The 27,472-nt window shown below is 41.2% G+C and overlaps 1 protein-coding gene across 1 annotated transcript in view; it reads left to right on the top strand.

The window, feature by feature from the left end:
• Positions 1–18,753, top strand: part of xpo5 (exportin 5) — a gene marked incomplete at its 3' end in the record, with an annotated part of 30,131 nt that extends 11,378 nt beyond the window's left edge. The window contains exons 12-33 of the mRNA XM_080449464.1: positions 113–238; positions 334–424; positions 1,239–1,367; positions 2,038–2,153; positions 3,961–4,116; positions 5,051–5,092; positions 5,198–5,287; positions 5,855–6,054; positions 6,617–6,716; positions 8,390–8,571; positions 8,697–8,797; positions 9,133–9,229; positions 10,502–10,638; positions 11,037–11,134; positions 11,262–11,308; positions 12,391–12,497; positions 14,347–14,409; positions 14,552–14,643; positions 15,673–15,780; positions 17,068–17,205; positions 17,960–18,124; positions 18,613–18,753. Of these exons, the coding sequence (XP_080305590.1) occupies positions 113–238; positions 334–424; positions 1,239–1,367; positions 2,038–2,153; positions 3,961–4,116; positions 5,051–5,092; positions 5,198–5,287; positions 5,855–6,054; positions 6,617–6,716; positions 8,390–8,571; positions 8,697–8,797; positions 9,133–9,229; positions 10,502–10,638; positions 11,037–11,134; positions 11,262–11,308; positions 12,391–12,497; positions 14,347–14,409; positions 14,552–14,643; positions 15,673–15,780; positions 17,068–17,205; positions 17,960–18,124; positions 18,613–18,753 (2,526 nt within the window). The remainder of the gene's footprint in view (positions 1–112; positions 239–333; positions 425–1,238; positions 1,368–2,037; positions 2,154–3,960; positions 4,117–5,050; positions 5,093–5,197; positions 5,288–5,854; positions 6,055–6,616; positions 6,717–8,389; positions 8,572–8,696; positions 8,798–9,132; positions 9,230–10,501; positions 10,639–11,036; positions 11,135–11,261; positions 11,309–12,390; positions 12,498–14,346; positions 14,410–14,551; positions 14,644–15,672; positions 15,781–17,067; positions 17,206–17,959; positions 18,125–18,612) is intronic.
• Positions 18,754–27,472: the final 8,719 nt, after the last annotated feature.

Genomic DNA, 27,472 nt, shown 5'->3' with positions numbered 1-27,472 from the left:
GTGCAAGCATGTTAGATATGAAACTCTGCATTATATTGCCATAATGCATTAATTCTGAAGCTGTTTTCTGCTTAACACCCTCCTGCAAATTTGTTTTCTCTCTCCTCTCCAGTTTTTAAAATCCTCCACCCAGATTACGTGGGGGACTGTGTTCAGACACGAGGTCCTATCAAAGACGGCGGTTTTGAAAGAGATGGCCGTCAAATACCTCAGAGCGACCATGACCAACCTAGTCAAGGTGCCACATATTTCTCTTAACACTACCGTAAACAGTTCTATCAATACTACACCATCCAGTACATGTATAAACGGAGTGTTCCTGTTCCTCTCTAGACTGGCTTCCCCTCTAGGAATGACAGTCCAAGCTGTGATTTCTCCAGGTTGGACTTTGACAGTGATGAAGACTTCAACGCCTTCTTTAATTGTAAGAATTGCAGACCTCAAACTGCACTCACTTAAGACAACCCCCCCCCCCACACACACACATCAAAACAGACAAATCCACATAGAACAAACATGCAGACATTATCAATGACAAAAACCAACAAACAATATTTTACTCCCAGGTCAGTATTTAAAATGGCATTCTAATATGTGAATATGGATTATTTGTCAAATGTCTGAGGTTCTACCTGTAATATTGTAACAAGACTTTGTCGTAATGCAAGCTAGCTTGATGGCTGCTATTAAGGCCTAACAATGCTAGAGTGGGTGGAGGACTCCTTTCACACTGTTTCACAAATCGCATAATAGGACTGGATTTTTTCCAGTCGTGAGATAAAAAATGTATGTGGTTTTCATTTGATGAATTAACCCATTAAAACCGGGAAAGTGTCATTGTAGATTTTAACCACTTTAACCATTATTTTATACTTTGGCTATTCAAAAATAGCAGATATACAAGCTCATAGTGCGTCATTTCGTGCCGCTCTATGTGCTTGTAGATCTGATATTTTGAAAAAATCGTGAAAATTTGTAGAGAAAACATTTGTAACTAAAATCTTTGCTTCTGGGGGTCCCTGGAACCACATATTTTGAGATGGGGCGGTCCGCGGCCAAATACATGTAATTTTTGGCGGTCCTTGACATGAAAACGTTTTGAGCACCACTGATATAGCAACATACGTTTTTCAGAAAAAGCAGCCTCAGGTCTCAATGGGTTAACTGGTTACTGCTTGTTGCCTGGGGGGGGTTCTCCCTGTTGTTGTTCTCATGCTGTGCTGCTGTGCCGCCCACAGCGTTCCGAGGCCAGCAGAGCGAGGTGGTGAGGAGCTCGTGTCGGATCGTTCCTCAGGAGGCCTTCCAGATCGCTGCCGAGTGGCTGCAGTACCAGATCACCAGCCCCATTGACACCGGCAACACCACATGTAACCAATAACCATGCTCCACACTGTTCACAGCTTGTTGTGGGGGGAATTGATAATTCTGTATGTGTGGAGGGGGGGGGGGGGGGGCTATGGTTGACTGCTTGTGATGTATGCGGTTAGTTTCCAATGTAAAATATGTGACAGTATGAAAGAGGTTTTATTGTGTGACCAAAGCAAGGGGTCCTTGAGGGAGTTCCAGGGGGTCCCCAGCTAAATGATATTTGTACACTCTCAGAGTTAAGTTAACATTGATTTTACAATATAAATTTGGGTCCCAGAGATATAAATGCCATTTAAATGGGGGTCCGTAGCCTAATGCATGTCCAACTGGGGGTCCTTGAAATTATGAAGAAAAAAGGTTGAGAATCACTGCTAGAACCGTAAAAATCTTCTCTTATGGGATGTTTTTGGCATATATTTTCAGATTGGGGTCCGTGGGCCAGTAAGTGTCAATTTGTGGGGTCCTTGACATGAAAAAGTTTGAGAACCACTGTGCTAAGGCACTCAGCTCTCTCTCTGTGTGTGTGTGTGTGTGTGTGTGTGTGTGTGTGTGTGTGTGTGTGTGTGTGTGTGTGTGTGTGTGTGTGTGTGTGTGTGTGTGTGTGTGTGTGTGTGTGTGTGTGTGTGTGTGTGTGTGTGTGTGTGTGTGTGTGTGTGTTCCTCCCTATAGCTAAGATTGCAGAGGGTCTGTGCTCCGTCCTGTCCCCGTCTGTGGTCCAGTGGGACGCCCTGACTGTCTTCATGGAGAGTGTGATGGGCCAGATATTCAAAATACTGGATGTGGAGGTACAGTCAGTGTGGATTTTGACAGCAAATGTTCATTTAGTTTTAGTCATAGTCTTTTGAATAAAGTTCCATTTAGTTTTAATCATGTTTAGATGGTAGATCTGCTATTTTCAGAGTGCAACACCCGAGCGCAACCAAACAAAAAATGACTTTCTACTGGATCTCTTCTCCACTCGTCCCTCACTAACATTTTAGTCTGTTTTTTATTTGTTGAAGAAATTGTCAATATATTTAGTCTTAGTTTTAGTCATCGTAGATTAGATTTTATTTCGTTTTCATTTAGTTTTCGTGAAAACAAGGTAGTCGACGAATTTTTTTTTTTTTTTGTCGGCGAAAATCAACACTGGAGGTACCAGAACAACTGCTATCAAACGACACTAACCACTTAATAACCACTTAACCTAGCAGTCCTCATTTTAAAGGATACATGGGCAACTGGCATGTGGCCCCCACCTTCACTTAATGCGGCCCGCAGGTTAATAGCAGAATACTGATATATTATTATTGGTTTCAGCTGTTACAATTCCTAACATGCAAACATGACCCGCTTTAATTACTTCAGTCTATATTAGTAGCTTAATGACTAATATTAAAATTCTATTGTCTTTTTTATGTCCAATGTATTTGTGTTTAAGTTCATAAAGTTAACATAAGTATAACTAAATGCATTTGAAATTAAATAAAAATGTTACTTTTCAGGATTCCAATAAAAAAATGGCAAAAAAAAAATCTGGATTCCAATTCAAAAATAGCAGATCTACAAGCTCAAAACGCGTCGCACTGCCATGCGTTTTGAGCTTGTAGATCGGCGATTTTTGCTACTATTGTGTGACATAGAATGGCGAAGTACGGCATTAATTTACGAAAAACGTTAAAATACAGAGATAAGAGTTGTCTGCCAGTATATGCAATATGGCCCTCTGGAGTGAGTGTGGAAATATAGTGGCCCTCTCCATCATCAAAGTAGCCTACTATGCATTTGGCCGCGGACCCCCATCTGAAAAAGTTTTGTGCCAGGGACCGCCAGAAGAGAAGATTTATATTAAGAAAAAAGGAAAGATAATTCAAAATCATTTTCAAGATTTTCAAGATTTTCAAGATTTTTCAAAACATTAAAAAAAATAGCAGATCGTGACCCGCTGTGAGCTTGCTATTTTTGAATAGCCAAAGTATAAAATATGGACAAATACATATTGGGGTTGACATGAAAACTGAACCACTGATATTATAGCAACTTCAGTTTTTTTTTTAACTGTTAACACCTAATCTGCCAGAATTATTTCAGATTTTTTGCTGTAGACTGCCAGAGATTTTTCATTGAAAAAAAAAGTACTCAGGAGCCGAGATACAGAATTTTTAAGTTTTAAGTTAACAAGGAAGTGGATAGGAGTTTAAATCTTCGATAAATCATATCTCCTTGGTCTTTGGGTCCAAAAACAATTTTTTTTTTTTTTTAAGAACGCAGATCTGCGTCTTTGGCAGCCAGGCGAGCGATTAAATAGAACGCAGATATGCGTCTTTGGCAGCCAATGTGTTAAGATTTTGAAGACATTTGTAGAATCCCCAGAAGCAAAGATTTGAGTAAAAAGATTTTCACAAATTTGCACTATTTAAAATAAATAAAATAGCAGATCTACAAGCTCGTAGCACGGCACTCTGTGCCGCACTACGAGCTTGCAGATCTGCTATTTTTGAATAGCCCAAGTATAAAATAATGGTATAGCAAAACAAATCTAAAATGAGTATGGGAGTATGCGTTCCCGGATTGAATAGGTTCATCTTATCTTGGTGTGGTGTTGTGTTGCAGAGGTTGCCTGTGGACCAGGGCATGGAGCTCCTGCAGGCGGTGTTGAACTACGACACCAGGGACCCCCTCCTCCTGTCCAGCGTGCTCACCATCGTCTCCACGCTGTTCCCCTTCGTCACGCACCGGCCAAACTTCCTGCCCCAGGTCCTCGTCAAGGTGCAGTTTACAGTGTTGATTTTGACAGAAATTTTGATTTAGTTTTGGTCACAGTCTTTTGAATAAAATTCCATTTAGTTTTAGTCATATTTTAGTGAAATGTTTTAGTTTTTGTCTTGTTTTAGTAGACTAAATATCATAAGATTTTAGTCGACTAAATCTACAGTCGACTAAAATGTATTTTGGCGGTGCCTTGATGGCGTCGTAATGCCTGATTTTACACTTGGTTGCATACTGAAAATAGCCAATCTACAAGCTCACAACGCGTCGCAGCGCGACACGTTGTGAGCTTGTAGATCTGCTATTTTCAGAGCACAACACCCGAGCGCAACCAAACAGAAAATGTCTTTTAGTTCTACTGGATCTCTTCTCCACTTATCCCTCACTAACATTTTAGTCTAGTTTTTATTTGTTGACGAAATTGTCAATATATTTAGTCTTAGTTTTAGTCATCGTAGCTTAGTTTTTATTTCGTTTTTATTTCGTTTTCGTCAGTGAAAAAACGTAGTCGGCGAACATTTTTCGTCCTAGTTTTAGTCTACGAAATCAACACTGTGCAGTTACTCCTGGTTACTTGTTAAGATAAGACCTTTAATGAAATTCTGTCACCAAGGATAGTATAGTTAATAGAATAACAGATTACAGGGCAAAAAAATTAATAAGTACTATAGATACAGCATGATGGAAATACATCACAGTCAAAGCAACAGTTGGCAAGAGAAAAAAATACAAATATGAGTATACAATATAAACACTATACAGGGAGTGAGGCCATGCCATTATTGAACTCGTATGTCTGGTATTTCTTTTTTATTACACTGTGCTACCCTCTAGTGGTCAGAAATAGCTTACCTCAGCTCAGCGCAGCTCTTTTGTGTGTGTATGTTTCCCCTTGGTGGTATTAGACTGAACTGCCTGTTCTTTTTGCCTCCAGCTCTTTGCTGCCATTACATTTGAGGTTGTCCAGGAAAGCAAGGTGAGCAGCTATTAAACATAATGAGAAGAAAGGAAAAAAAGAACAAAGATTTTTCACTGTTTTTCAATTGCTAAAATATTCAATGTTCCGATGTGTGATGTTCAGGCGCCTCGGACCCGGGCTGTGAAGAACGTGAGGAGACACGCCTGCTCTTCTATCATCAAGATGTGCAGAGACTACCCACAGTTCATTCTGGTGAGCTCACTTCCCCATGGGTCAAAGTTTAAGGAAAGGCAGTGTAAAGTAAGGACTTTATGGACACATCAGACTGAAGACTGCACGCATTTTTCATATCCTTACAGGCACTGTTCAAAAGGGAAATAAACACATAAATTAAACATAAAGTTCCTATCACACAAAGATTTGGCAGCCCCCCTGTGGTAACTCTGTGAGAACCCCTAGGGCAGCGGTTCTCAAATGTTTTCGTGCCAAGGACCCGCAAATTGATATTTTCGGCCGTGGACCCCCATCTGAAAATGTATTGTGCCATGGACCCCCAGAAGAGAAGATTTGTGTTAAATAAAACTTCAAACACGCTCAAGATTGTTCAGAAATAGCAGATGTACAAGCTCGCACTGCAACACAAAGTGGTTAAAATGATAGTGATGCTATATTCCCCCCCCCGCCCCAAGGACCCCTGGGGGTCTCTGGGCCCCACTTTGAGCACCAATAGGGCCCTGGATCACCTGTTGAAGACCTCCCCCCCAGTCCTATCAATCGTACGTTTTAATCTCTTTTTTTCTCTCTTCACGCCGCACGCAGCCTTGTTTCGACATGCTCTACAACCACGTGAAGGAGCTGTTCTCCAACGAGTGCCTGCTGACGCAGATGGAGAAGTGTGCTCTGATCGAAGCCCTGGTGCTCATCAGCAACCAGTTCAAAGACTTCAACAAGCAGAAGGCCTTCATGGAGGAGCTGATGGCGTCCGTGGTGAGCCAGTGGACGTCGGAGGAGATGACGCGGTCAGTGTGTTCACTCTCTGCCTCTTGTTGTAGGGGGCTGCGACTATCCCTTTCTAGTCACCCCAATCTGGGAACCCATTCGGTAAAGAGGGCCACCACCTCCTTCTTTTGTGCAGAAACAGGAACATGTAGTAACAACAACACTACATGTTTAAGGCAGTGGTGCTGACATTTTCTGCTGTTGAGAGATTATAGGTCACCCAGTTGAAGGCATTGTTTTTATTCTTGCCATGCATTAGCCACACAATTAAAGGCTTTTAGATTTTTCCACAAGAGTGCCTTGGTCTCTTCCTTTTTTTGCAAATCAATTTTTATCACCCGTTTGTACCAAAGAGCACTTTGTTGGGGATGTTTTACTCCAGCCAAACAGATTCTCTCTTTTTTTCTATCCGTTTATTTTCTTAGCGATTCTTTTGTTGGTTGCTGTCTTCTGATTAATCCAATAATTGAGAAAGCTCTATTATCTTTTTAAAATAAATGATTTCTTATGAACGACTAACCTGATGAACCACTTCAAGCCGTGTATAAATGACAGTTGTCCCTCCATTTGGCTGTGTTCCAGGGTGCTGTGGGACCCTGCCCTGTTCCTGACCTTCATCGGTGCTGATCAGCTTCTCAGTGAGCATGACACCGACGACACTGCAGCCATTAACAGGACCAGGGTAGGGTATATTCTTTACTTAAGTACTAGCAATACCACAAGGTTGAAATAAGATAAGATCAGACCTTTATTGATACCACGGGGGAAATTCATTCGTTGAGGCAGCACAGCAGTTTAGATCCAGTTAAAGGTCAAGAGAAAGTACTGTATGTAACGCCCGGGATTCAAACCTGGGTCTCCCGCATGGAAAGCCAACATCTCTGGCTCTGAGCCTGTTTTACGGCAGGGTGAAAACATCACACACAAAAGAAACGGCAACAATAATGACAAAAAGTATTCTATACTGGTTACACACTAGGGCTTTCACGACTAGAGATTTTTACTGGTCGACTAATTTGACCCAGTGGTAGTCGACTAGTCGATGTTAACCTATTAAAAAAAAGAAAAAAATCCATTACTGTTTTAATGCCATTACTATTATTATTATCCTCCCGCCTTTATTTTTATGCCGTTTTAAGGGAAGCACTTCTTGCACAGCAGCGTCTCCAAGGATCCTCAAAAGGGGGTTATTGCCCAATACTAGGCAATTATTGGGCATACTTTTGACCCCCTTTTGATAAAAATTAAGGCAGGAGGATAATAATAGTATTGGCATTAAAACAATGCAAAACACATTTCTTTTTTTTTAAATCAATTATTCGACTACCGGTAGTACCAACAAGGTCGACTAGTGGTTATACTTGTCGACTAATCGACTAGTTGGTGAAAGCCCTGGCTATTACACATATTGTTGTCTACCCGGAAATATATTTTAGTTGTGGTGGTGATGTCGCACAATGATTTTGGTCTATATTTGGCCAATCTGGGAACCCATCGTCAAATAAAAAGGAAAAACAGCGCCCCCAGCGTTTTTCACTTTTGCATTTGACTCTAGGGGGAGTGATTAACTAGACCTATGCTCACTGGAAACCGGGGTTTGGTCCATGCCCTCAGCCCTCCACTTCCGGTGGTGCACCTATGTTTTCATTCCGACTAGATAACATTTCTTCCACCACGGAACACTATGGGCCGTGCAGTGGCAACCACAAAATATGACTCTTTTATGCTGAGGCTGAGGCACACAAACTGATTTAGAACTGTTCATAAACAATTTACTTATATATGTTCAATATGAGCGGGAGGCTTAAAAGTGCCATTTTGGCTGTTTTTGTTAGTCCGAGAGAGAGGGGGTCCACGGATCTATTTGGTTCCATCTGTACCCTCGCGGAGTTAAATTTAGATCGCGATGTAAAGTTACCGTGTGGAGACAGATGCCGGGGAGATCATTCTCACAGACAGACAACCACACCAGTTACCAACGGATATAACTTAACTGACACGGTATTTATAAACATACTAGGGTGGAAATTTTAATGAAATCTTGACGTGTGCTGTGCCCTATTTGTGTCAGTCTGGGCTGCGGACCATTATGTTTGGCCTTGCAGACATAGAAAGTCCGTGGAGACTGGAGCGGCTTTGATTGGTTAAAGCGCGGCTTGCTTCCGGATCTAAGGCCTACCCACTTTGTAGGCCAATGTGCACACGTTCTGAAAGACCGTCCCGACAGATTCAGATTGCGAAGCTCTGAATCTGTTCTTGAGAGATTAATATTTGGCTGCTTGGCTCATGTAGCCAACATTGATGGTGATGAAACATTGACTACAAATCTTTTGTGTCGTGTGTGTACGTGTCCAGTTGAGCTTCTGTCTGTACACCATGCTGGGCGTGGTGAAGCGGGCGCGTTGGCCCGCGGACCTGGAGGAGGCCAAAGCCGGGGGCTTTGTGGTGGGCTGCACCTCCAACGGAGCTCCCATCTACAGAAACCCCTGCACCCCCCAGATCCTAGCCCTGCTGCCCAACCTGCTGGCTCTCATAAGGTACTGTACAGTATGTCTGCAACACCTGTCTCACTGTCAACACACAACAGTCTCTCTGTCTGTCTCTCTGTCTCGCTATAGAACTCACAAACGTCTGTCTCTCTGTCTCTCTGTCTCTCTGTCAGAACTCACAACAATCTGTTCGCTCCAGAGAACATGGCTCGTCTGAGTGAGACCTTCAAAAGGGCGTACGACGTGATGGACGTAGAGAAGAACATGGTTCTAGGTGAGACACACTTAACCACTGCCAGAATTCTTACTAACACCAATCGCAGAGCACATATATAACACTGGTGTTGGCCGCACTTCACTGGCTGCCTATTAAGTCCAGAATAGATTTTTAAATCCTTTTAATAACTTATAAAGCAGCACATAAATATGCACACGTAACAAATAACCTACAAGCATACAGTAATGCCACATAACATTTACCGTACACCTTTTATGCATATTTCAAATGCATATTTCCCTTTTAGGTCTTGTTTTGTCTTGATTGTTAGGGCGACAGCCTCCAGATTGTTTCAGCAGGAACAAAAAGACTGTTGTGATGTTGTTTTTCAGGCCTTCCTCAACCTCTGCTGGAGAGCGCAGACTCACCTGTGTATAAAACGCACCTGGAGCGCATGCAAGGGTTCTTCTGCACCTTGTATGACAACTGGTGAGGAGACACTGTTATTCTGTAAAGGGCTAGGCGTCTATGACAGAGTCTGTGTGTCCGGAGGTAATACACAGACTACACAGGCCGTACACAGGCAGTAGACTACCTCCTTTTTTCACATAATGTTTTATACATATTCTAAATAATTCAGTTATTTTTTTTAATAATGGAAGTCAAGGTAGCTGTGATCTTGCTTGTAACCGTGCCCATATTTGGAGTCATACGTCATAGATGGCTGACGTGACAACGTCACAGGCGACATAGGCTGGTCACATGAAGTCAGAGATCCACATATACAGTAGATTGTTTAGTGTTAACATCATACATGGGCAACTGGCGGCCCCCACCTTAACTTAATGCGGGCCGCAGGTTAATATCGGAATACTGATATATTATTGATTTCAGTTGTTACAATTCCAAACATGCAAACATGACACGCTTTAATTACTTCAGTCTATATTATAGTGGCTTAATGACTAGTATTACAATTCTATTGTCTTTTTTATGTCCAATGTATTTGTATTTAAGTTCAAAAAGTGAACATAAGTATAACTGAATGCATTTGAAAAAAAAGTTAAAATACGGAGATAAGAGTTGTCTGCCCAACAGTATATGCCATGTGGTCCTCTGGAGTGAGTGTGGAAATATAGTGGCCCTCTCCATCATCAAAGTTGCCTACCCCTGGTTTACATGGACAATGTTCCTTCATTCAGAGTGAAATAATTCAGAGATTAAAACGTAACTGTTTAAGTATCCTCGTTTACATGCATCAAAGCATTTAATCTGAATATTACTTTTTGTCATGCATTAGACAAGTGGTTCTGCCTGTTTTGTTTGTCAGTCTTCCGACCAGAGTCCATCCAACCTGAGAGAAACGATTGTTATAAGTGTTTACATGCTGATATTTTCCTGTTGTACTGAGTATCAAAAAGGTTTGTGCCACCCCTCTCAACCAGAATGAAAATTCCTTCCTATCAGACCGGAACGGAATATTCTATTCCAATTAACTTGTTTACATATGGAATTTGTATTCTGATTGAGCTGTTATTCTGAATATAAGTGTCCATGTAAGCGCAGTAGAGAAACATAAAAGCCATGACATTTTCTATGTGGATCCTGAGATCCACATAATCCACATTATTATTACTAACTTTGTTCATTTTTCCTATATAAGCCTTTCCACCCATTACATGTGATGAAAATGTATCCGTTCTTCTTCATTTGTTGGAGATACAACGTTTGTTTGCTGCTGTTGTCTCATCTTCTCTGTAGCTTCCATATCCTGGGGAACGCAGGCCTGTCGCTACAGCAGGACTTCTACACCATCGAGGGATTGGCTGGACAGATAGTTGGCTCTGCCTTCATCTCTCTCGACTACGTGCCTGAGCGAAGATTCCGCCCTTTGATTCATATCCTTTACCATCCTCTGGTCTCTTTGATGTACCAGCGTTTCCATCCTCTTATCTTGTGGTTTTGCTGATAACACGCTAGAGCAGGGGTTCCCGGCCTTTTCTGGATCAGGGCCCACTTGGAAAATGTCGGAAGCATTCGCGGCCCACCCGACTGACCACTTGACTTGTTAAGTCGTCAGATGTGTGGGCCAAGAAAGTACAAGTAGCTAAATGTTTGTGGGACATACAGTAATAGAATAAAAAAGTAGGAATAATAAAAACTTTACAATAAGGATAAGATACTGGATTCGGCCTAATAAATAGAGTTGTGGTTAGGGCCTTGTATTAAGCAGGTACTGTAGAATAGCTTATGATGTTGTAATTTGACCGTCACACTTCCTTAACACTTAATGTACGGGTGTTTATGAAGCAGCTGGTCCTGTCCTGTCCTGAGGATTACTATGACTCTCTACTCTGCCCCCTGCTGGGCCCTCTGTTTGCCTACATGCTGCCGGTCAGGATTTCACCACTCACCACCACACGGTGGAACCATTGTCCCCAGTATCAGCATTGCAGTTATCATTCTGTTGTTATTATGTTGCCATTAGTTATAGCATTTTTTTTCTGCTTGCATATTGCAGAGACTTAACGCCAAGTGGCAGCAAATTAACCAGAGGACATCTGTTGGGTAAGAGAGTGTGTGTGTGTGTGTGTGTGTGTGTGTGTGTGTGTGTGTGTGTGTGTGTGTGTGTGTGTGTGTGTGTGTGTGTGTGTGTGTGTGTGTGTGTGTGTGTGTGTGTGTGTGTGTGTGTGTGTGTGTGTGTGTGTGTGTGTGTGTGTGTGTGTGTGTGTGTGTGTGCGCGCGCGCGCGTGCGCAATACATGCACCTCCCTATTTGCTCATATCTGTTCCAGGTTTCTGTATTGTTACATATTGTTGTACGGGTACATTAGAGCAGTGTTGTTTTTGACAGCAAATTTTGATTTAGTTTTAGTCAGTCTTTTGAATAAAATTCCATTTAGTTTTAGTCATATTCATATTAGTCATCTGAAATGTTTTACTGTTAGTCTAGTTTTAGTCGACTAAATATCAGTGCTGCGCTATGAGCTTGTATATCTGCTATTTTTGAATAGCCAAAGTATAGAATAATGGTTAAAGTGCGTTCCCGGTTTGAATGGGTTAATAAATCTTCTGACCATCAAAAAATGCACTTTGCGGGATGCGTATCTTGACCAATAAAAGTAGTTTGGGGTGGGGACACAGCTTCGAAAACAACATTTTAGGGGCTATTTAGACAAATATTTTAGTCAAAGTATTGACTAATATCTTTGTCAATATTCACTTGACTTTCTCTCACTCACTTCCCTGTGTGTCAGGATGAGGTTTAAAGTGACCTGTACCGGTGTATTTGTCATTGTTCACCACACAGGCTGCCCTCTGACTCTAAACAGGCAGTCCATCCTGGCCTGATGGTTCATAAACCCTGATAGTCCTGGAGAAGTAGCTTTTGTTTAGCAGTCTACAGTCTATGGCTCTGAAGCTACATGCCACCTGGTGGTAGCATCTGGAACAGTCTGTGCTTGGGATGGCTGGGATCTTTCATAAGCTTGCTAGCTTTTGTGACACATTTATCCGTAGTATTTGTCCTGTGTTTGTGAGTTGTTAGAAGTGCAACGTGATGGAAACTGGGGGATGTGTTTTAATGTGGCTGGGGGAGTAGTGAGGAGGTTGTGATGATGCTCTGCTCCTCCTCTGTGTGTGTGTGTATAGCGAGGAGGATGAAGAGGAGGCGGTGTATGAAGACAGCCAGGTGACGCAGGAGATGCTGGAGGAGCACCTGGTCCGCCTGCTCACCAGAGAGGTGCTGGATCTCCTCAGTAAGTCTACTTTGTTTGACCTAGGGCATTCTCAGAATAGTCGAATATTCGGATAATCGAATATCAAAACTATTTGACGCTGTACATCAATGTCAATAATTTCTTTCTGTTTTTTTATTAAGCAGTGGTAATATATCTACAGCAGACATGCTGCTGTGAGCTCTGGTGTTGGTAGTTCTCCTTATCCATTCATGGTTGCTTGTTGTCAATCATTTCATACTGTAGTACGTGAAACGCCGTCACTCAATGTAGGAGGGGAGGGAGGCAAAAGAGCAGCACTCCAGAAAGATTTAAAAAAGCAAGCTCAATTTTGACAACAGTGTAAATACTTTACTTACTATTGCTGAGTTTATTACTGTAGTTTGTTTAACTAGTTAGATTGGAGACACGCCGAGACGTCCAGGGTAGCGGGCGGTACAGTAACAGTCACTCATTCCTGTTGCCGAGTAAATCCGCAGTTTGGTAGCACACTCTATACAGTAGCTCTTGCGGTGATGTCATGTTTCATATTCAACTTCAACAAACGGGTGACGATGGAGTGAAGTTGATCTTGTATTTATTTATAGCCTGCTGTTAGAGCATGTAATCATAACGCATCTTAGCCTTGTAGCGAACGAAGGATGGACATAACTGTGGTTGTTGTTGAACATAGATAGGATAGGCTTGAGCAACCTTTTTCTGAGTTATTCCAAGTTAAATAAACTGAATGAATGAGTTGGCTAGTTTCACTTCATTCATTGAACCAAAGGCAGCATGTACACTGTTGTGCCTATGTTCCGTCGTAAGACGGTGTTGTGCATCGAAAATTGTACATATCTACAAGTTCACAACGCGTCCATCCGCGAGGCATTGTAAATTTGTAGGTCTGCTTTGATTCATAGAGTAGCATTACCACCCGTATATGCTACTCAGGGTTTAGTCCAATCAGAACGCACAGCTGCGATGTAAACAGCCTCTCACAGCCAATCAATGACTATGATTTCAACAATCCCGCCTTTTGTCCCGCCTAAAAATATGATATTTCACAAACGAATAATAGAATATTCGACTACTTTTAGGAATTCGTAGTCGAATACTAAAAATCACTATTCGTTAGTGCCCTAGTTTGAACCATTTGACCCTCATTCACTCCAATGGAGGATGACCTGTTGCGAATTGATCTGGCAAGTTACTTTTACCTGCAAAATGATCAATGCTCAGTGCTCACTAATCAATGCTCAATCAATACAAGACTAGGCCAGATATACCTCTCGATCTTACCAAATGAACAACTTAAACCCTATATACTCACAATGCACATGCGATATGATGTGTTGGAAATCTGTCCACCTATAATGATGTATCCAAAATATAGACGGCAGCTTTAAAATGGTTAAAAGTGATCATTTCTTCAAACAAAGCTTCCGTTCCTGCCTATTATCTATCACAGCATGCAAGTTCATTTTGCCTTACGAAATCCGTTGTGACTGTGCCATTAGTGTCAGCTCTCTCTCTAGTGACCATACCAACAATTCAATGGAGAAAGTAGAAATTGAATTGAGGCAATCAAATTAGGGACAGCTCTACGTCCTCAAACTGACTGGTGTCTGTAAATAGTGGCATAGCTTGTAGATTGGCTATTTTTGGCCGGGATATTGAGCGAAAAAAGAAGAGGACCAAGTACAGACCACTGTGGGATCCCAGTCAACAACGTGTACATAGGGTGGTTAAGAATATGTCGCATTACTGCAGTCTTTTGACCCTACGGGGGCCATGGTATTGTTATTATCATGTCCTAACATTGTGCCTGTTCCTTCTAGCTGTGAGCTGTATTGTAACATGTCCTTAACATTGTTCCTGTTCCCTCTAGCTGTGAGCTGTATCGCCAGAAAAGTGCCTGAACATGCAGGAGGGATCAAGGAAGAAGGAGACGGTAAGGGTCGAGTGTGTGTGTCCTTCCTTCTACATGAAGTTTCTTATTGTGTCTTTTGTGCTGTGTGGTGAATGTGTGCGCTTCTAGATTCAGTTTCTAATGTGTGTGTGTGTGTGGTGAATGTGTATATGTGTGCTTGTAGATGAAGAGATGATGGTGGAAGCGTCCCATCCTGCTCCTGCACACGCCACAGATGAACTGACTGAGCTGGGGAAGTGTCTACTGAAACATGAGGTCAGAGTACAGCACCATGACACATTTTTGGTGTACTGTAGATTACACTCACATAGAGGCTTCCACTCAGCAAAGCCCTCATTTTGTTTAGCATGACTTTGTATTCAACATTTTCTTCAGTCAGGAGAACTTGCCAGATGTAGCAGCAGCCGTGTCATGTATTATTCAGTCTCTCTGCTGCAAAGCCATTATCAGCCAGAGGAAGCAGTAATACCATTACCTTAGACACATGGAACACAATGATAACTATACAATAACATTACCTTGCACACACAGAACACAATGATAACTATAATACGCATTCCCTATGCGTATTATATTCCCTTTGTGTTGCTTAGGTTTTCTTAACCTTTTTAACTATTTTTTTCCTAATAAAGTTGTTTTATTTTGTGTCTGTTTTGTAAAGTGACTGAGTATTTAGAAAAGCGCTATATCAAATTGCATTTATTATTATTATTAATAATACAATACAATGATACCATTACTTTACACACAGAACACAATGATAACTGTAGAGTAGAGACCAATATTATTGGTCCACTGGACGTCTTGTATTGTCTTTTTTTGGTTTGATTTTCTGTTGTTCTCTGGTTATTGTATTGTTGGTTTATATATCTGATAAAATGAATACCCAATGACCAACCATACAACCTGACAGACAAAGCAAGAGAGAGAATTAATTGACAGACATTTCATGGCCTGATGAATCAAGACTTTAAGCATCTTGAGCAACAATATTTCCCAGCGTAACTAATTCATTTTGTATCGTTCCTTTTAATTGGAATAAAGTTGCCGATTGCAGTTCATTAACCGCAGAATGAGAGGATGCCCAGAATGTATAATGAGAATTGTTCTGATATATGGGCAATTGATGGAAGCAAAATAAGTATCAGGGAAAAGAAAGTATCTGCTGGAGACATGAATTTCTGTCAGGAATGGTGCACAACAGAGGGGTTTGAGAACCACTGGCTTAAACTGTATACATACTGTGTATTCACTATCTATCCCCAACGGTGTTTCTCTGGCCAGGACATTTATATGGATCTGCTGACACTGGCCTTCACCTCTCTGTCATGGAAAGACACCAGTAACTGTCACCGGTCTGCTTCCATGCTCTGCTGGGGCCTGCTACGTCAGGTAGGTCATATAGTGAGGAGGATCTATGGTTTTGGTTTTTCACTTGATTGAGTTTGGAAACCTTACATTGGAACCTTACACTGGAAACCTCTTTAACCAGTTTTTTTAAAAACCCTATATATTTAGTTTAGCGCGGTCCCCCAGGAGGTCTGTACTTGGCCCCCCTCCTTTCTTCCCTCTACACCAGCTCTCTTCACCGAAAATGGACGATGTACAACGCTTGACGGCGTGTCGTGAGCTGGCATATCTGCAGATCGTTCACCCATTTTGACATGCCCAGAACATGGACACTAGGGCTCATGTGGTTAAGCTAGTCTCTTATAAATTCCGATTCCCACACCTAGTTTTTCTTTCAACTTGCATGGATTCTCAGTCCTCAGTCACCACTACTGATTTCAGTCAAAGAGTATTAAAATGGGTCAAAAACTAGCAATAGAAAACATGTTCAGAAGCATCTTCCGTAAAGCCCTAATGGTCTCGGATATTTCGTAAAAGCAAATGTTAAAGCCTCAATCTGCAGTTTCCTTCAACTGGTTAGCTGCATGTAGAACAGCAAGAGAACATAGGTTAACATGGGTAGAACATAGGTTTAGAACGATAATACTTAAACATCATATCTATTGTTTAGATAACACAGTGAGAGTGTGGAGAACTCCTGTCACGCTGTTTCACAGGTCACAGATTGGGACTTGCCCTGACAACATTTTCAGTCGTGATATTTGTTTTTCCTATAATCCCGGCAAATGTATTTTCATCTCGATCTTTGAATTAATGTAAAAGATATTTTTTTTAAACTTGAAAAATGAGTGTTCATTGTGATACAGATGAAAAGCATCTTAACCCTTAAGACCTGGAACGCATCTGTGTCACTTTAGATTTCTTTGGCTATTCAAAAATAGCAGATATGCAAGCTCATAGCGTGTGCCGCGCTATGAACTTGTAGATCTGCTATTTTTGAAAAATCTTGAAAAAAAATGTTTTGATTTTTTTCAAAAGAAAAATAGGATTTAGAAAACATTTTTTAGAATCGCCTCAGGTCTTAATGGGTTAAAGTATACTACGTCGGTTTGATCCAAATCCAAAATTCACGCGGCCCACCCGTCAGATGGGTGGGACGCGAACGCTTCTTTATTCAACTAAAACTAGACTAAAACCAAAACATACCAGGTGACAAAACTAAATGGAATTTTATTCAAAAAAGACCATGACCAGAACTAAAATTAAAATTTGCTGTCAAAATTAACACCGTTTTAATACATTCTCATGTTGCTTTCAACTTGTGCCCAGGTCGCGTGGAACAACCTGCTTCCCGAGGCGGTCACATGGTTCTTCACCAGCGTGCTGAGGGGCCTGCAGATGCACGGGCAGCACGAGGTGTGCAACTCTGCCCTGTCACAGCTGGCCATGGTCATCTATGAGAACCTGGTGAGACTTGCATGTTGCTTATTCGATGGTTTTTAACCCATTAAGACCTGAGGCGATTCTTAAAAATTCTTTAAAAAAATCTAAATCCTAACAGTTTTGTGAAAAAAATATATAAAATATTTTTTTCACGATTTTTCAAAAATAGCAGATATACAAGCTCGTAGCGCGGCACTCGGTGCCGCGCTATGAGCTTGTAGATCTGCTATTTTTGAATAGCCAAGGAAATCTTAAAATGACACAGATGCGTTCCCGGTCTCAATGGGTTAACTGCAATTTTTTGAAGAAATTACTTCTTTTTTTTATCGTTGTAAAGGGAGTGAGACACTAGGGCTGTACCTAGATTGATTATCTTAATTTTTCCATTGATTTTGATTGATCGTTTTTTTTAATATATATTTATAGTTTAAAATATTTATTTATTAACAAATTAACTACTTAACCGTTATTTTATACTTCAGCACACAATGGTGTCTTGTAAGAATAGTGAAAAACCTTTTACCTACAATGTCACGCCCAAAATAGGGATAGATTATTAATCAATTATTTTGTTTGATTATTAGATATTTTGTAATAATCGATTAAAAAGGGATCACTTCGATTAACTGCACCCCTAATAGACCCTCTCGCTGCTTGGCCCATACCGGCAATAAGCCAACTTTGACCTACTTAACAAACTTAACTAAGTTTGTCTAAACATGCAGCACTCACTGACTGACATCATCCCCTTTCCTCCCCTTGTCCATGTGTGTCCCAGCGACCACGCTACATGGAGCTGAGGGCGGTGATGGTGCAAATCCCAAACATTAACGTGGAGGCTCTGGACCAGTATGATAACAGGCTACTGGACCCCAACGGACAGACTGTTGGCGAGAAGAAGAGGAAAGACCAGTTCAGGAAGCTCATCGCTGGCACTGTGGGGGTAAGGTCATGATCCACCACTAGAGGGCAGTGTTTCTCTAATATGGCCGTCACACTGTGTAGACCAATGGTGTGCAAACTTTTACATTTCAAGGTCTCCCCTTAACTCTGACGGTGTACAAATGGAACCAAATGGACCTGATGTGGTTCCATTTGTACACTGTCAGAGTTATAGACTTGTAAGGGTCCATTTAGACCCCCTAAAGGAACCCAGAGAGTTCCTGGAATCGACTTTGAGAAGCGTTGCTGTAGACTGCTCAGCAAATAGTCTTGGATATAATACTGCAATTCACTGCGCAGCGTTGCCATTTCGGGCTGTGTCATAAATTTCATGTCCTGGGCAGAGAAAATTGTACAGTAACTCAATGGGGCTGTACAATCTAATGAAGTTTCTTCCTCCTGGTAGGGTTTTTGTACTTTACGATCTTGGACGACGACTGTTTTAACTTTTTTTTCTCTCTCTTTTTTCTAATCTCTGATCTCCTGTAGAAAGCCTTGTGCCAGCAGTTCCGAAAGGAGGTTCATATCCGGAATCTGCCGTCCCTCTTTAAAAAATCCAAGCCAGAGAAAGAGATTTTGACTGAATTCGGCTTGACAGCTCTCTTCTCCCCCGACCAGGACACTCTTTAGGAGCACACGGACGATCTGAAAGACCTCACACTGGACTGCAGAAGCTCGCATACATACACACACACACACACACACACACACACACACACACACACACACACACACACACACACACACACACACACACACACCATCTACATTAATTGACTGTGAGTGCACAAACTAAAGCTCGGCTCCTGAAGGATATACAAAACATACCTCAGGTATATGAAATGCCCTACAAAGGAAAGGCCGAAGAAAACCTACACGTTAACATACCATTAGTACAAGTGGTGGAACTGGAAGAAGCAGACAAATTGCTCCTTTCGATTAATATACTATAGTATGGTTTTAAATATGAGCGTCTGTTTTTTGGTCTGACTGTAATATGCCTCCAGATAATACTGCAGTTCTTTTCCTGTCTTATACAGTTCAGTTGGTGATGACAGGAATTGCGTTTTTTTATTTTTCATTCCTGTGTTTGGTCAAGCTTCACCAGTCGCACAAACACTCACTACAAACTGCAGTACAGTGCCAAAAGAACATATCACTTAACTGGTCAGCGATGTCTGCTAATGGGAGTTGACTGATCTAAGGAACAAGATGAATTTCGTATGACTTAATGGAAAAACAAACCTGTTTAGTGGTGAACTTAATAGCTAATGTAAAAAAAGGAAGGAGTTCACTACTGTATGTTGTTCTTAAATTGTTTCAGTTAGTCATGGATTTTTTTTATATATATCCCGTTTTTGTTTTGGACACTCCTGCTTCCAGTGAAGAAGAAGAAAAAAAAGGACAAACCAGCACTACATTCCTTCATTGTTAAAGGGATCGTTCTGTTTTAAGTCACAACAACAAAGGAATGTATTTTTTTTTTCTGTCGTGTTGCGTGTGGTTGTTTTTTGTATTCAGGCTCATGCTTAATTTATGCTCCGTCATAAGACAGAAGTATGAATCAGCGTTTAGTCATAGTTACCAAACAAATGTGAGGTATTTCCTTTATAATGTGGCTTGGATTGGATGTGTTCCTCGTGGATTCGCACCAGAACACACCCAGACACACGCTTCTAAGGGAGAGGGGCGCAAGGCCATGAGGATCAGGTAGCCCACCCTATACCAATGCCATGAAGGTTAAAGTTGAATGCATTACATACTGTAGACCTAAACATACAAGATACTGTATGTCAGGGGTTCTCAAAAGTGGGGTCCAGGGACCCCCAGGGGTCCTTGAGGGGGTTCCAACTTCCAGGGGCTCCCCAGCTAAATGTGTTAATATAGCCTTAAAATCAGTTCAACCACTTTTAACACCAGTTTACATTGGGTGTAGTGGTAGTGGCTCAAAGCCTATGCCTGATGACCAAAAACCCTAATATTTCTGCCAACCAAGGGGGGGATTCCCCTTTAGGATAAGATGTTGGCTTTCCATGCGGGTTAGATTCCCGGGCATTGCATTGGGCTATTGCCGATCTTCAAGCTCAGAACGACGTGTTGTGAGCTTGTTGATCGGCTGTATTCGAAACATTTGTTAAAAAGAAATAGAAATTTGGAATGTTGAAAATGTTTTAATACATCTCTCATGGGGTCTGACTCTTTCAAAACCTTATCAGATGGGCGTCTGTGGCCAAATTCATGTCAATTTAGGGATCCTTGACATGAAAACGTTTGAGAACCACTGCTGTATGTATACATGCACACATTGTCTCTGTCGGGCTCCAAATTCATCAATGAATCCCCTACTTGATCATTCTACGGCGTCACACAGTAGCAGATCCATGCTGCGTTTTGAGCTTGTAGATCTGCTACTTTTGCTACTTTTAAATCTGAATCCTGAAAAGTTTTGAACATGAGGTTTCCACCCGAACAGACGATATATTGTTGACTGACATGTCAACAATGTGTTGGTGGACCAGCTCTCAACAAAATTTCACATGACCTATCCCCTCCAGACATTTTTTTTCTGCAGATGACCAGTAATGTCTACATTTTTTATTTACACATTACAAATCCAGATTACAGCATGGCTCCCTTCTTTCTGTTATTGTCCATTTACAGCCTTTCTTTTGCAAACATTCTGAACACATTAAGTCCTGAGGCCGATTCTGCAAATGCCTTCTAAATCAGTAGTCCTCACTTAAAAAAAAAAAAAAAAAAAAGCAGATATACAAGCTTGCAGTGACACGCTTGTGAGCTTGTTTATCTACTATTTTTGTATAGCCAACGCAAAAATCTAAAATGACAGATGCTTTCCCGGTTTCAATGGGTTAACCACTTGAACCCTATCGTCCTATTCTAGGCATGTCATAATAAACATTCTGTGAAAATAGCAGATCTACAAGCTCACAGCATGTCACAATGTGAGTTTGTAGATTGCTATTTTTGACAGATTCGGTGTAGACTAGCAATAGAATACAAAATGCATAAAGATAGTCTTAAGAAAGATGTCCCTTGAAGACAGAGATTGTGGGGCTGGTGTGAATAGGATATAATTTACTTTGTATTAGCCCACACCATGTTTTATGATACTCCTAACCATGGACATCAAAATCCTTATACATTTTTTATTATTATTGGGCAAATAACACTTGAAAGGGTGCCATAGTACTACTGTCAATGTCAACAGTTATACAATGTTAAGGAAACAGTCAAAGACTATTGTATTGAAGATCAATAAGCATTTCTAAAGTAGTGTGACAATGTCAAATAAGGAGTACAATGTTTTAGTTATATGGTTTTTGTAATTATATTTTTAGTTTTTTTTATTATAAGCCCCAAACCTTCCCAAAATAGGCTGTCATTGGTCTAGAACCGCCGACCGGGGCCAATATGAAATTTTGTGAGCGATTCAAGTTCCTTTTTTTATATATAATAAAATAAAATCACCCATGCTCCCTCCCTCAACTGTTGTTGATTGTTCACCTGTGTTCCTTTTGTTCAACACTAAAAAATGAGTGTACAGATAAGAAAATAATATGACAACGTAGTGCCGTTTATATTTTGCTGTTTCTAAAATAAAAGCTGTATTGAAAATGGTGTGTATTGAGGACATTCTTTCGTTACTCTCTCTCCCTCTGTTGGGGGTCATAAGCATAGAGTTAAAAGTGAGGTCATAAGTCAGTCCATTTTTGCGCTTCATGAAACGCTATAGGCTCTGATATTGGAAATAAATTGGGCCTCTCCCTTGCTTACTTCCTTCACCAATTTTTACCAATGATACTATTGAAGGCTCTGTTCCATTTTATGTAACACAGTGGTTCTCAAACATTTGAATTTCAAGGACCCCCATAACTCTGAGAGTGTACAAATGGACCCGTAAGTTACACACCAGTAAGGGGCCATTTGGACCCCCCTCAATGAACCATGGTCCACACTTTGAGACCCACTGGTGTAGCAGTGTTTCCAGTTAAAGGAGGAGTTCACCCAAAAAATTACTTATTTTCTATCAATTGCACACCCTATGAAGCCTTGAATCCATGGATTCTTTTTAGTTTTTGTCGCATTCCTAAGCTAATAATTTGATTCCCGTCTCCTATCGGCTAATGTATCCGGTAGGAGACACAAAGTAGATTATTTGTGTCTCCTACCGGAAATACACACGGTCATCAAATTATTGTCTTAGGAATGCCACAAAAACTAAAATAAATCCATGAAATCAAGGCTTCATGGGGTGTGTGATTGATAGAAAATAAGTCATTTTTTGGGTGAACTCCTCCTTTAATAGCCAACATGCACAATATCAGCACCCTGACTCTGTTTGACCAGAATATCAGTGGTGTAAAGTAACCGAGTGGTTCTCAAACGTTTTAATTTCAAGGACACCCGTAACTCTGAGAGTGTACAAATGGACACATACAGAAGGGGCCATTTGGAACCCCCTCAAGGAACCATGAGGGTCCCTGGACCACACTTTGAGACCCACTGGTGTTTCCAGTGAGCCATCATGCACAGCATCAGCACCCTGACTCTAGTTTGACCAGAATGGAACAGAGCCTTAATTAGTATACTATCATTGGTAACACCTGTTGTTAAAGGAAGTAATTAAGAGGCCCACTTTTTTTCCAGTATGTCTGCTGTGCATACAGCCTATTGTTCCATTTTATCCACGATGAGCCTGTCGTTGTTGTTGTTGTTTTCACTGTGTGTTCTGACATGGTGTTCCGTGGTGGCTTATGATGTGCGTCACCACCACCAGGTCATGACCGGGGCGCCGCGCGCCGTGTCGCCGACCCGCGGAGACGTTGTCCGGGCTGCGCGGTTCGCGGTGGGCGAGTTCAACCGAGACAATGAGCACGACCTGCTGGCTTACAAAATCCTAAACATTTCATCAGCCAAAACTCAGGTACAATAAGAAAAGCGCTTCCCGTACCGACGCGCTTTGAATCACTATAAATCCCAGTGGTGTAACGTAACTTACATTTACTCAAGCACTGTAGGCCTATACTTATAAGTACCATTTTGAGGTCTTTTTTTTAATTTTTTACTTTGGAGTATTTTCAGTTTTCACTACTTTTACTTCTACTCCACTACATCTCAGAGGCACATATTGTACTATAGCCGATCGGATCTACAAGCTCACGATCTGCTATTTTCAAAAGATTTTTGTAAAATGGGACATTCTGTATAATGAGTTATTTTACTTTTGGTACTTTAAGTACATTTTGATGCCAATACTTTTATACTTTTAAAGTCAATTTTGAATTCCGGACTTTAACTTCTAACAGAGTAGGCTATTAATACTATTTTGATACTTTTACTTGAGTAAAAAAATTGCGTACTTTCCACCACTGCCAACAGACGCACTTGGATAGAATCATTCATCCAGTGATTCTCATAACTCTGAGCGCATTCAAACGGTCCACGTCATTATGGGTCCATTTGGTTCCGTTTGTATGCTTTTAGAGTTACAGACCTGTGCAGTGGTTCTTCATCTCAACCTGTGGGTCGGGGCCCCCAGGTGGTCCCCACATGTTGTTGTTTTTTTTTGGGGGGGGGTCCCCCAGGGGGGGGTCCCCCAGATAACAGTTGAGTGACAATTACATTTTAATAAAAAGGAAAAAAATAAAGAGAAGAAAAAACACCATTACTGCATCAAAAGTAGGCTAATCATACAATAAAAACTGGTCAATATTGGCCAAATTGTCAAATAATATATGAAAGACACAAATAGCCGATCTACAATGCAGGTGTCAACTAAACTAAATGTAATGCCTCAACTGAACTCCTACATCCAAGTGCTTATCAGGGTGGGGGTCCCCAGTTCAAATATGATTATTTGGGGGGGGGGGGGGGGTCACGTCACGTCACGTCACGGCCTGAAAAGGTTGAGAACCACTGCTGTAAGGGACCATTTGGAACCCTTAAGCCCAGTCCACACAAATGCAACTATAGTCGCAACTTTCAACCAGTTGCTAACTTGCAGACCGGTACCTTGTTGATAATGGTTGCAAGTAGCTGCAGAACTTTGCAAGGTGTTGCATTGGTGTGGACTGGCCTTTAGACATTAGGCATACCTGTCAACATTGGATTGTGAAAAACAGTGGTGTAAAGTAACTAAGTACATTTACTCAAGTACTGTACTTAAGTACAATTTTGAGGTATTTTTTTTACTTTACTAGAGTATTTAAAAATGTCAGTACTTTTACTTACTCCACTACATATCAGAGGCACATATTTAACTTTTACTCTACTGCAATTATTTGAAAACTTTAATTACTAGTTACTTTGTAGATTTTGATTTATACAAAGCATGCTTTACCCACTTATACATTTTGGCCATTTGAAAATAGCCGATCTACAAGATTGTGAGCTTGTAGATCTGTTATTTTCAAAAGATTTTGATACATTTGAAAACTTGTGAAATGGGACATTCTGCATAATGAGTACTACTACTTTTAGTTTTAATTATATTTTGATACCAATACTTTTGTACTTTTCCTCACGGACTCAGTTCTGTGCATATGTGTAGTGTGATGTAGCCTATTCTATTTTCCTCTCTGTAAGAGAGGAGCTTTTTTGTGTCCTGATGGCTGCTTGGTGCAAAATGAATTTCCGCTAGGACAAATAAAGCATCTGTCCATCTTAGTATATTCACTTAGTATTTTTCCACAGAGTCTGGGTTTAGTTGGTCAAAATAAAGGATATTTTTCCGGAGAAATAACAATTTAGAAGCACAGCAGGAGAAAGGGTAAAAATTCAGTAGTCTCGTGCGAAATTCAGAGTGTTGGCAGGTATGCCCTTAGGGTCCCTGCCTCGACCCCACTTTGAGAACCACGGCACTAAGCGATACAAAGCTGATAAATGCCTAACTGTACCATTTTGCTTGCAGGTAGTTGCGGGTATTAATTACATCCTCAAAGTCCAGCTGGGACGCACCCTGTGTGACAGAAGCAGCACCGTTGATCCGGAACCCTGTGCTTTTGAACCTGATCCCAAGGTAAGAGAAAACGCCCCCCACCCCCGGAGTCAGTTTCTGTTGGTTGTGGAAAAGTAAACCGGAGATCATCCACTAATGTTCCGTTTATTTCAGAAACTACAATGCCATTTCATCGTTACTCGAATCCCCTGGAAAGACGCCACTGTGCTCGCAGAGAACAAATGTGTTGAGTGTAGCTGGAAATCCAAATTCCATGCAGACGCCATGTAATCAAACTCAGTTTTTGTTCTGTTTATGTGTTCATGCTTGGACTCTTATGATGGACTTGGAGTGAACTACAGTACACTGCTGTTTGTGTCCAGCGTTAGATTGTCTGTCTGTCTGTCTTGACGTGGATTCATTATTATGTATTTATGCCACCTGGTATAGGCAACACATGAATAAATTCCAATGGCTTGCAATCCTACTGCAGTGGCACAGTTATTCCTTTCAAATGTGTAACAGGTTCTCAAACATTTTTCATGTGAAAGACCCCTGATGGATTTGGCCTCGGGCCCTCGGCTCAGACCCCCATTTGAAAATCTATTGTGCCAGGGACCCCCTATAGGACTTGTTAACATTTTGTCCATTTTGTTTTACATTTTTTCCAAAGATGGAAGATCTACAAGCTCACAGTGCATCATGTTGCATAGCCAGAAAATAAAATGGGGCTCAAGTGTTTAAACCATTTTGGGACCCCTAGGGGGTCCTCAGAGTTTGCAGGGGGGCCACCAAATCTTTGTGGGATAGAACTTAATTTTTTTATATTAACTAGTATCCCCATTCTGGGGGCGAACATTCACCAAAAATATATATTTCTTTATTTATTTAGGGTTTAAGTGGTTAAATGTCTGAAAACACATTAACATAACATATTAATAGAAAATATAGTGTAAACAAACAAACAAATGCAAACGTACACGACATTGATGTGCTGTTGTGCTGTCTAACAACTAATCATGAAATCTATTAAAACACATCTGCAACACAATTCTATATCATATGTCCCTCCCTGCTTCATCTCTCTCTCAGCTAAGGGGTCCTTGGCCTGAAAAATGTTGGAAGACCCCTGGTTTAAAAAAAAAGTTTAACCGAGGACCCCCTGGAACCCCCTCAAGGACCTGACAGTCCCTTACACCACTTTGAGAATCAGTGTACTAAAGCAGTGGTTCTCATGCTTCCTTTGAGAGGGTTCCAGGGGGTCCCGAGGAAAAAGCTGGGAGCGCCCAGGATAGTTTATCCACTTAAAACCTGTGCTATACTTTGGCTGTTCAAAAATAGCTGATCTACAAGGTCACAACTCAATGTGACACATTGTGAGTTTGTAGATATTAGATTTTGATAAGTTTGAATCATTTGGCACATTTCCAACCCAAATCTTCTCTTATGGGGGTCCCTGGCACAACATATTTTCAGTTGGGGAGTCTACGGTCAAATATGTATCAATTTGTGGGTCCTTAACATGAAAATATTTGAGAGGCAGTACGCTAGAGCAGTGGTCCTCAACCTTTTCTGGATCAGGGCCCACTTAAGTCTCAAAAGCGCTCGCGGCCCACCCATCTGAAGTGTTCAGGTGAGTGGGTAGCGTGCATTTTCAGAGCACGTTTATTTGAATGATGTTCTGGCTTGTATCAATGGAACTAACAATTTCCCTACTTATCGGTAGCCTGGAATCCAGATGGAGGTGCGCGAACGGAGCGAATCAGTCTGGATTTATCGGTATGATCAAGAGAATTAATTATTTGCAAGGTTTTAAAGAAAATAAGATACCATGATTTTTTTTTATTTTTTTTTACATGATTATTTTATCATCATTAAAATCTTTCTATTTTGCCAGTTATTTGGGGGCCAACTTGCAATATCCTCCCGGCTCACCGGTGGGCCCGGAACCCACAGGTTGAGAACCGCTGTACCTCAGCTCTGTCACTGTGTACCTTGGCTGGCTGGCAGCTGCACGGTCTGCTGTGTTGCCACATTGTGCAAGAGAAACAAGCGGCCAGGTCTACGAAAACCAGCCCAAAAGAGGCGACTAGGTCGCATGATCACACACTCCCCAGCAAAATGAGTTAATATAGCATTGATTGATTGATTACTTTATTAGACATAAATGCAAACGGCACAGGGTACAGTCAGTCATACATTTGGCCTAGAATGATAAACACAAAGTCCTGCATGGGGACTTGTTTCCATTGTGGCCTTATGTATTCAATTCAACAACATAGCATAGACACTATGTACAGAGTAGGTCATGGGGTGGGCGGGTTGGAAATGTAGGCAGTGAGTGCCATCACCTTTCTATGGGAGAAGAGAGATTTACCTCCCCCCTTTGGC

This window comes from Gymnoscopelus braueri (assembly GCF_963280865.1).
Source record: "Gymnoscopelus braueri genome assembly, chromosome: 14".
NCBI lineage: Eukaryota > Metazoa > Chordata > Actinopteri > Myctophiformes > Myctophidae > Gymnoscopelus > Gymnoscopelus braueri.
This window is presented reverse-complemented; position numbering and strand designations above follow the sequence as displayed.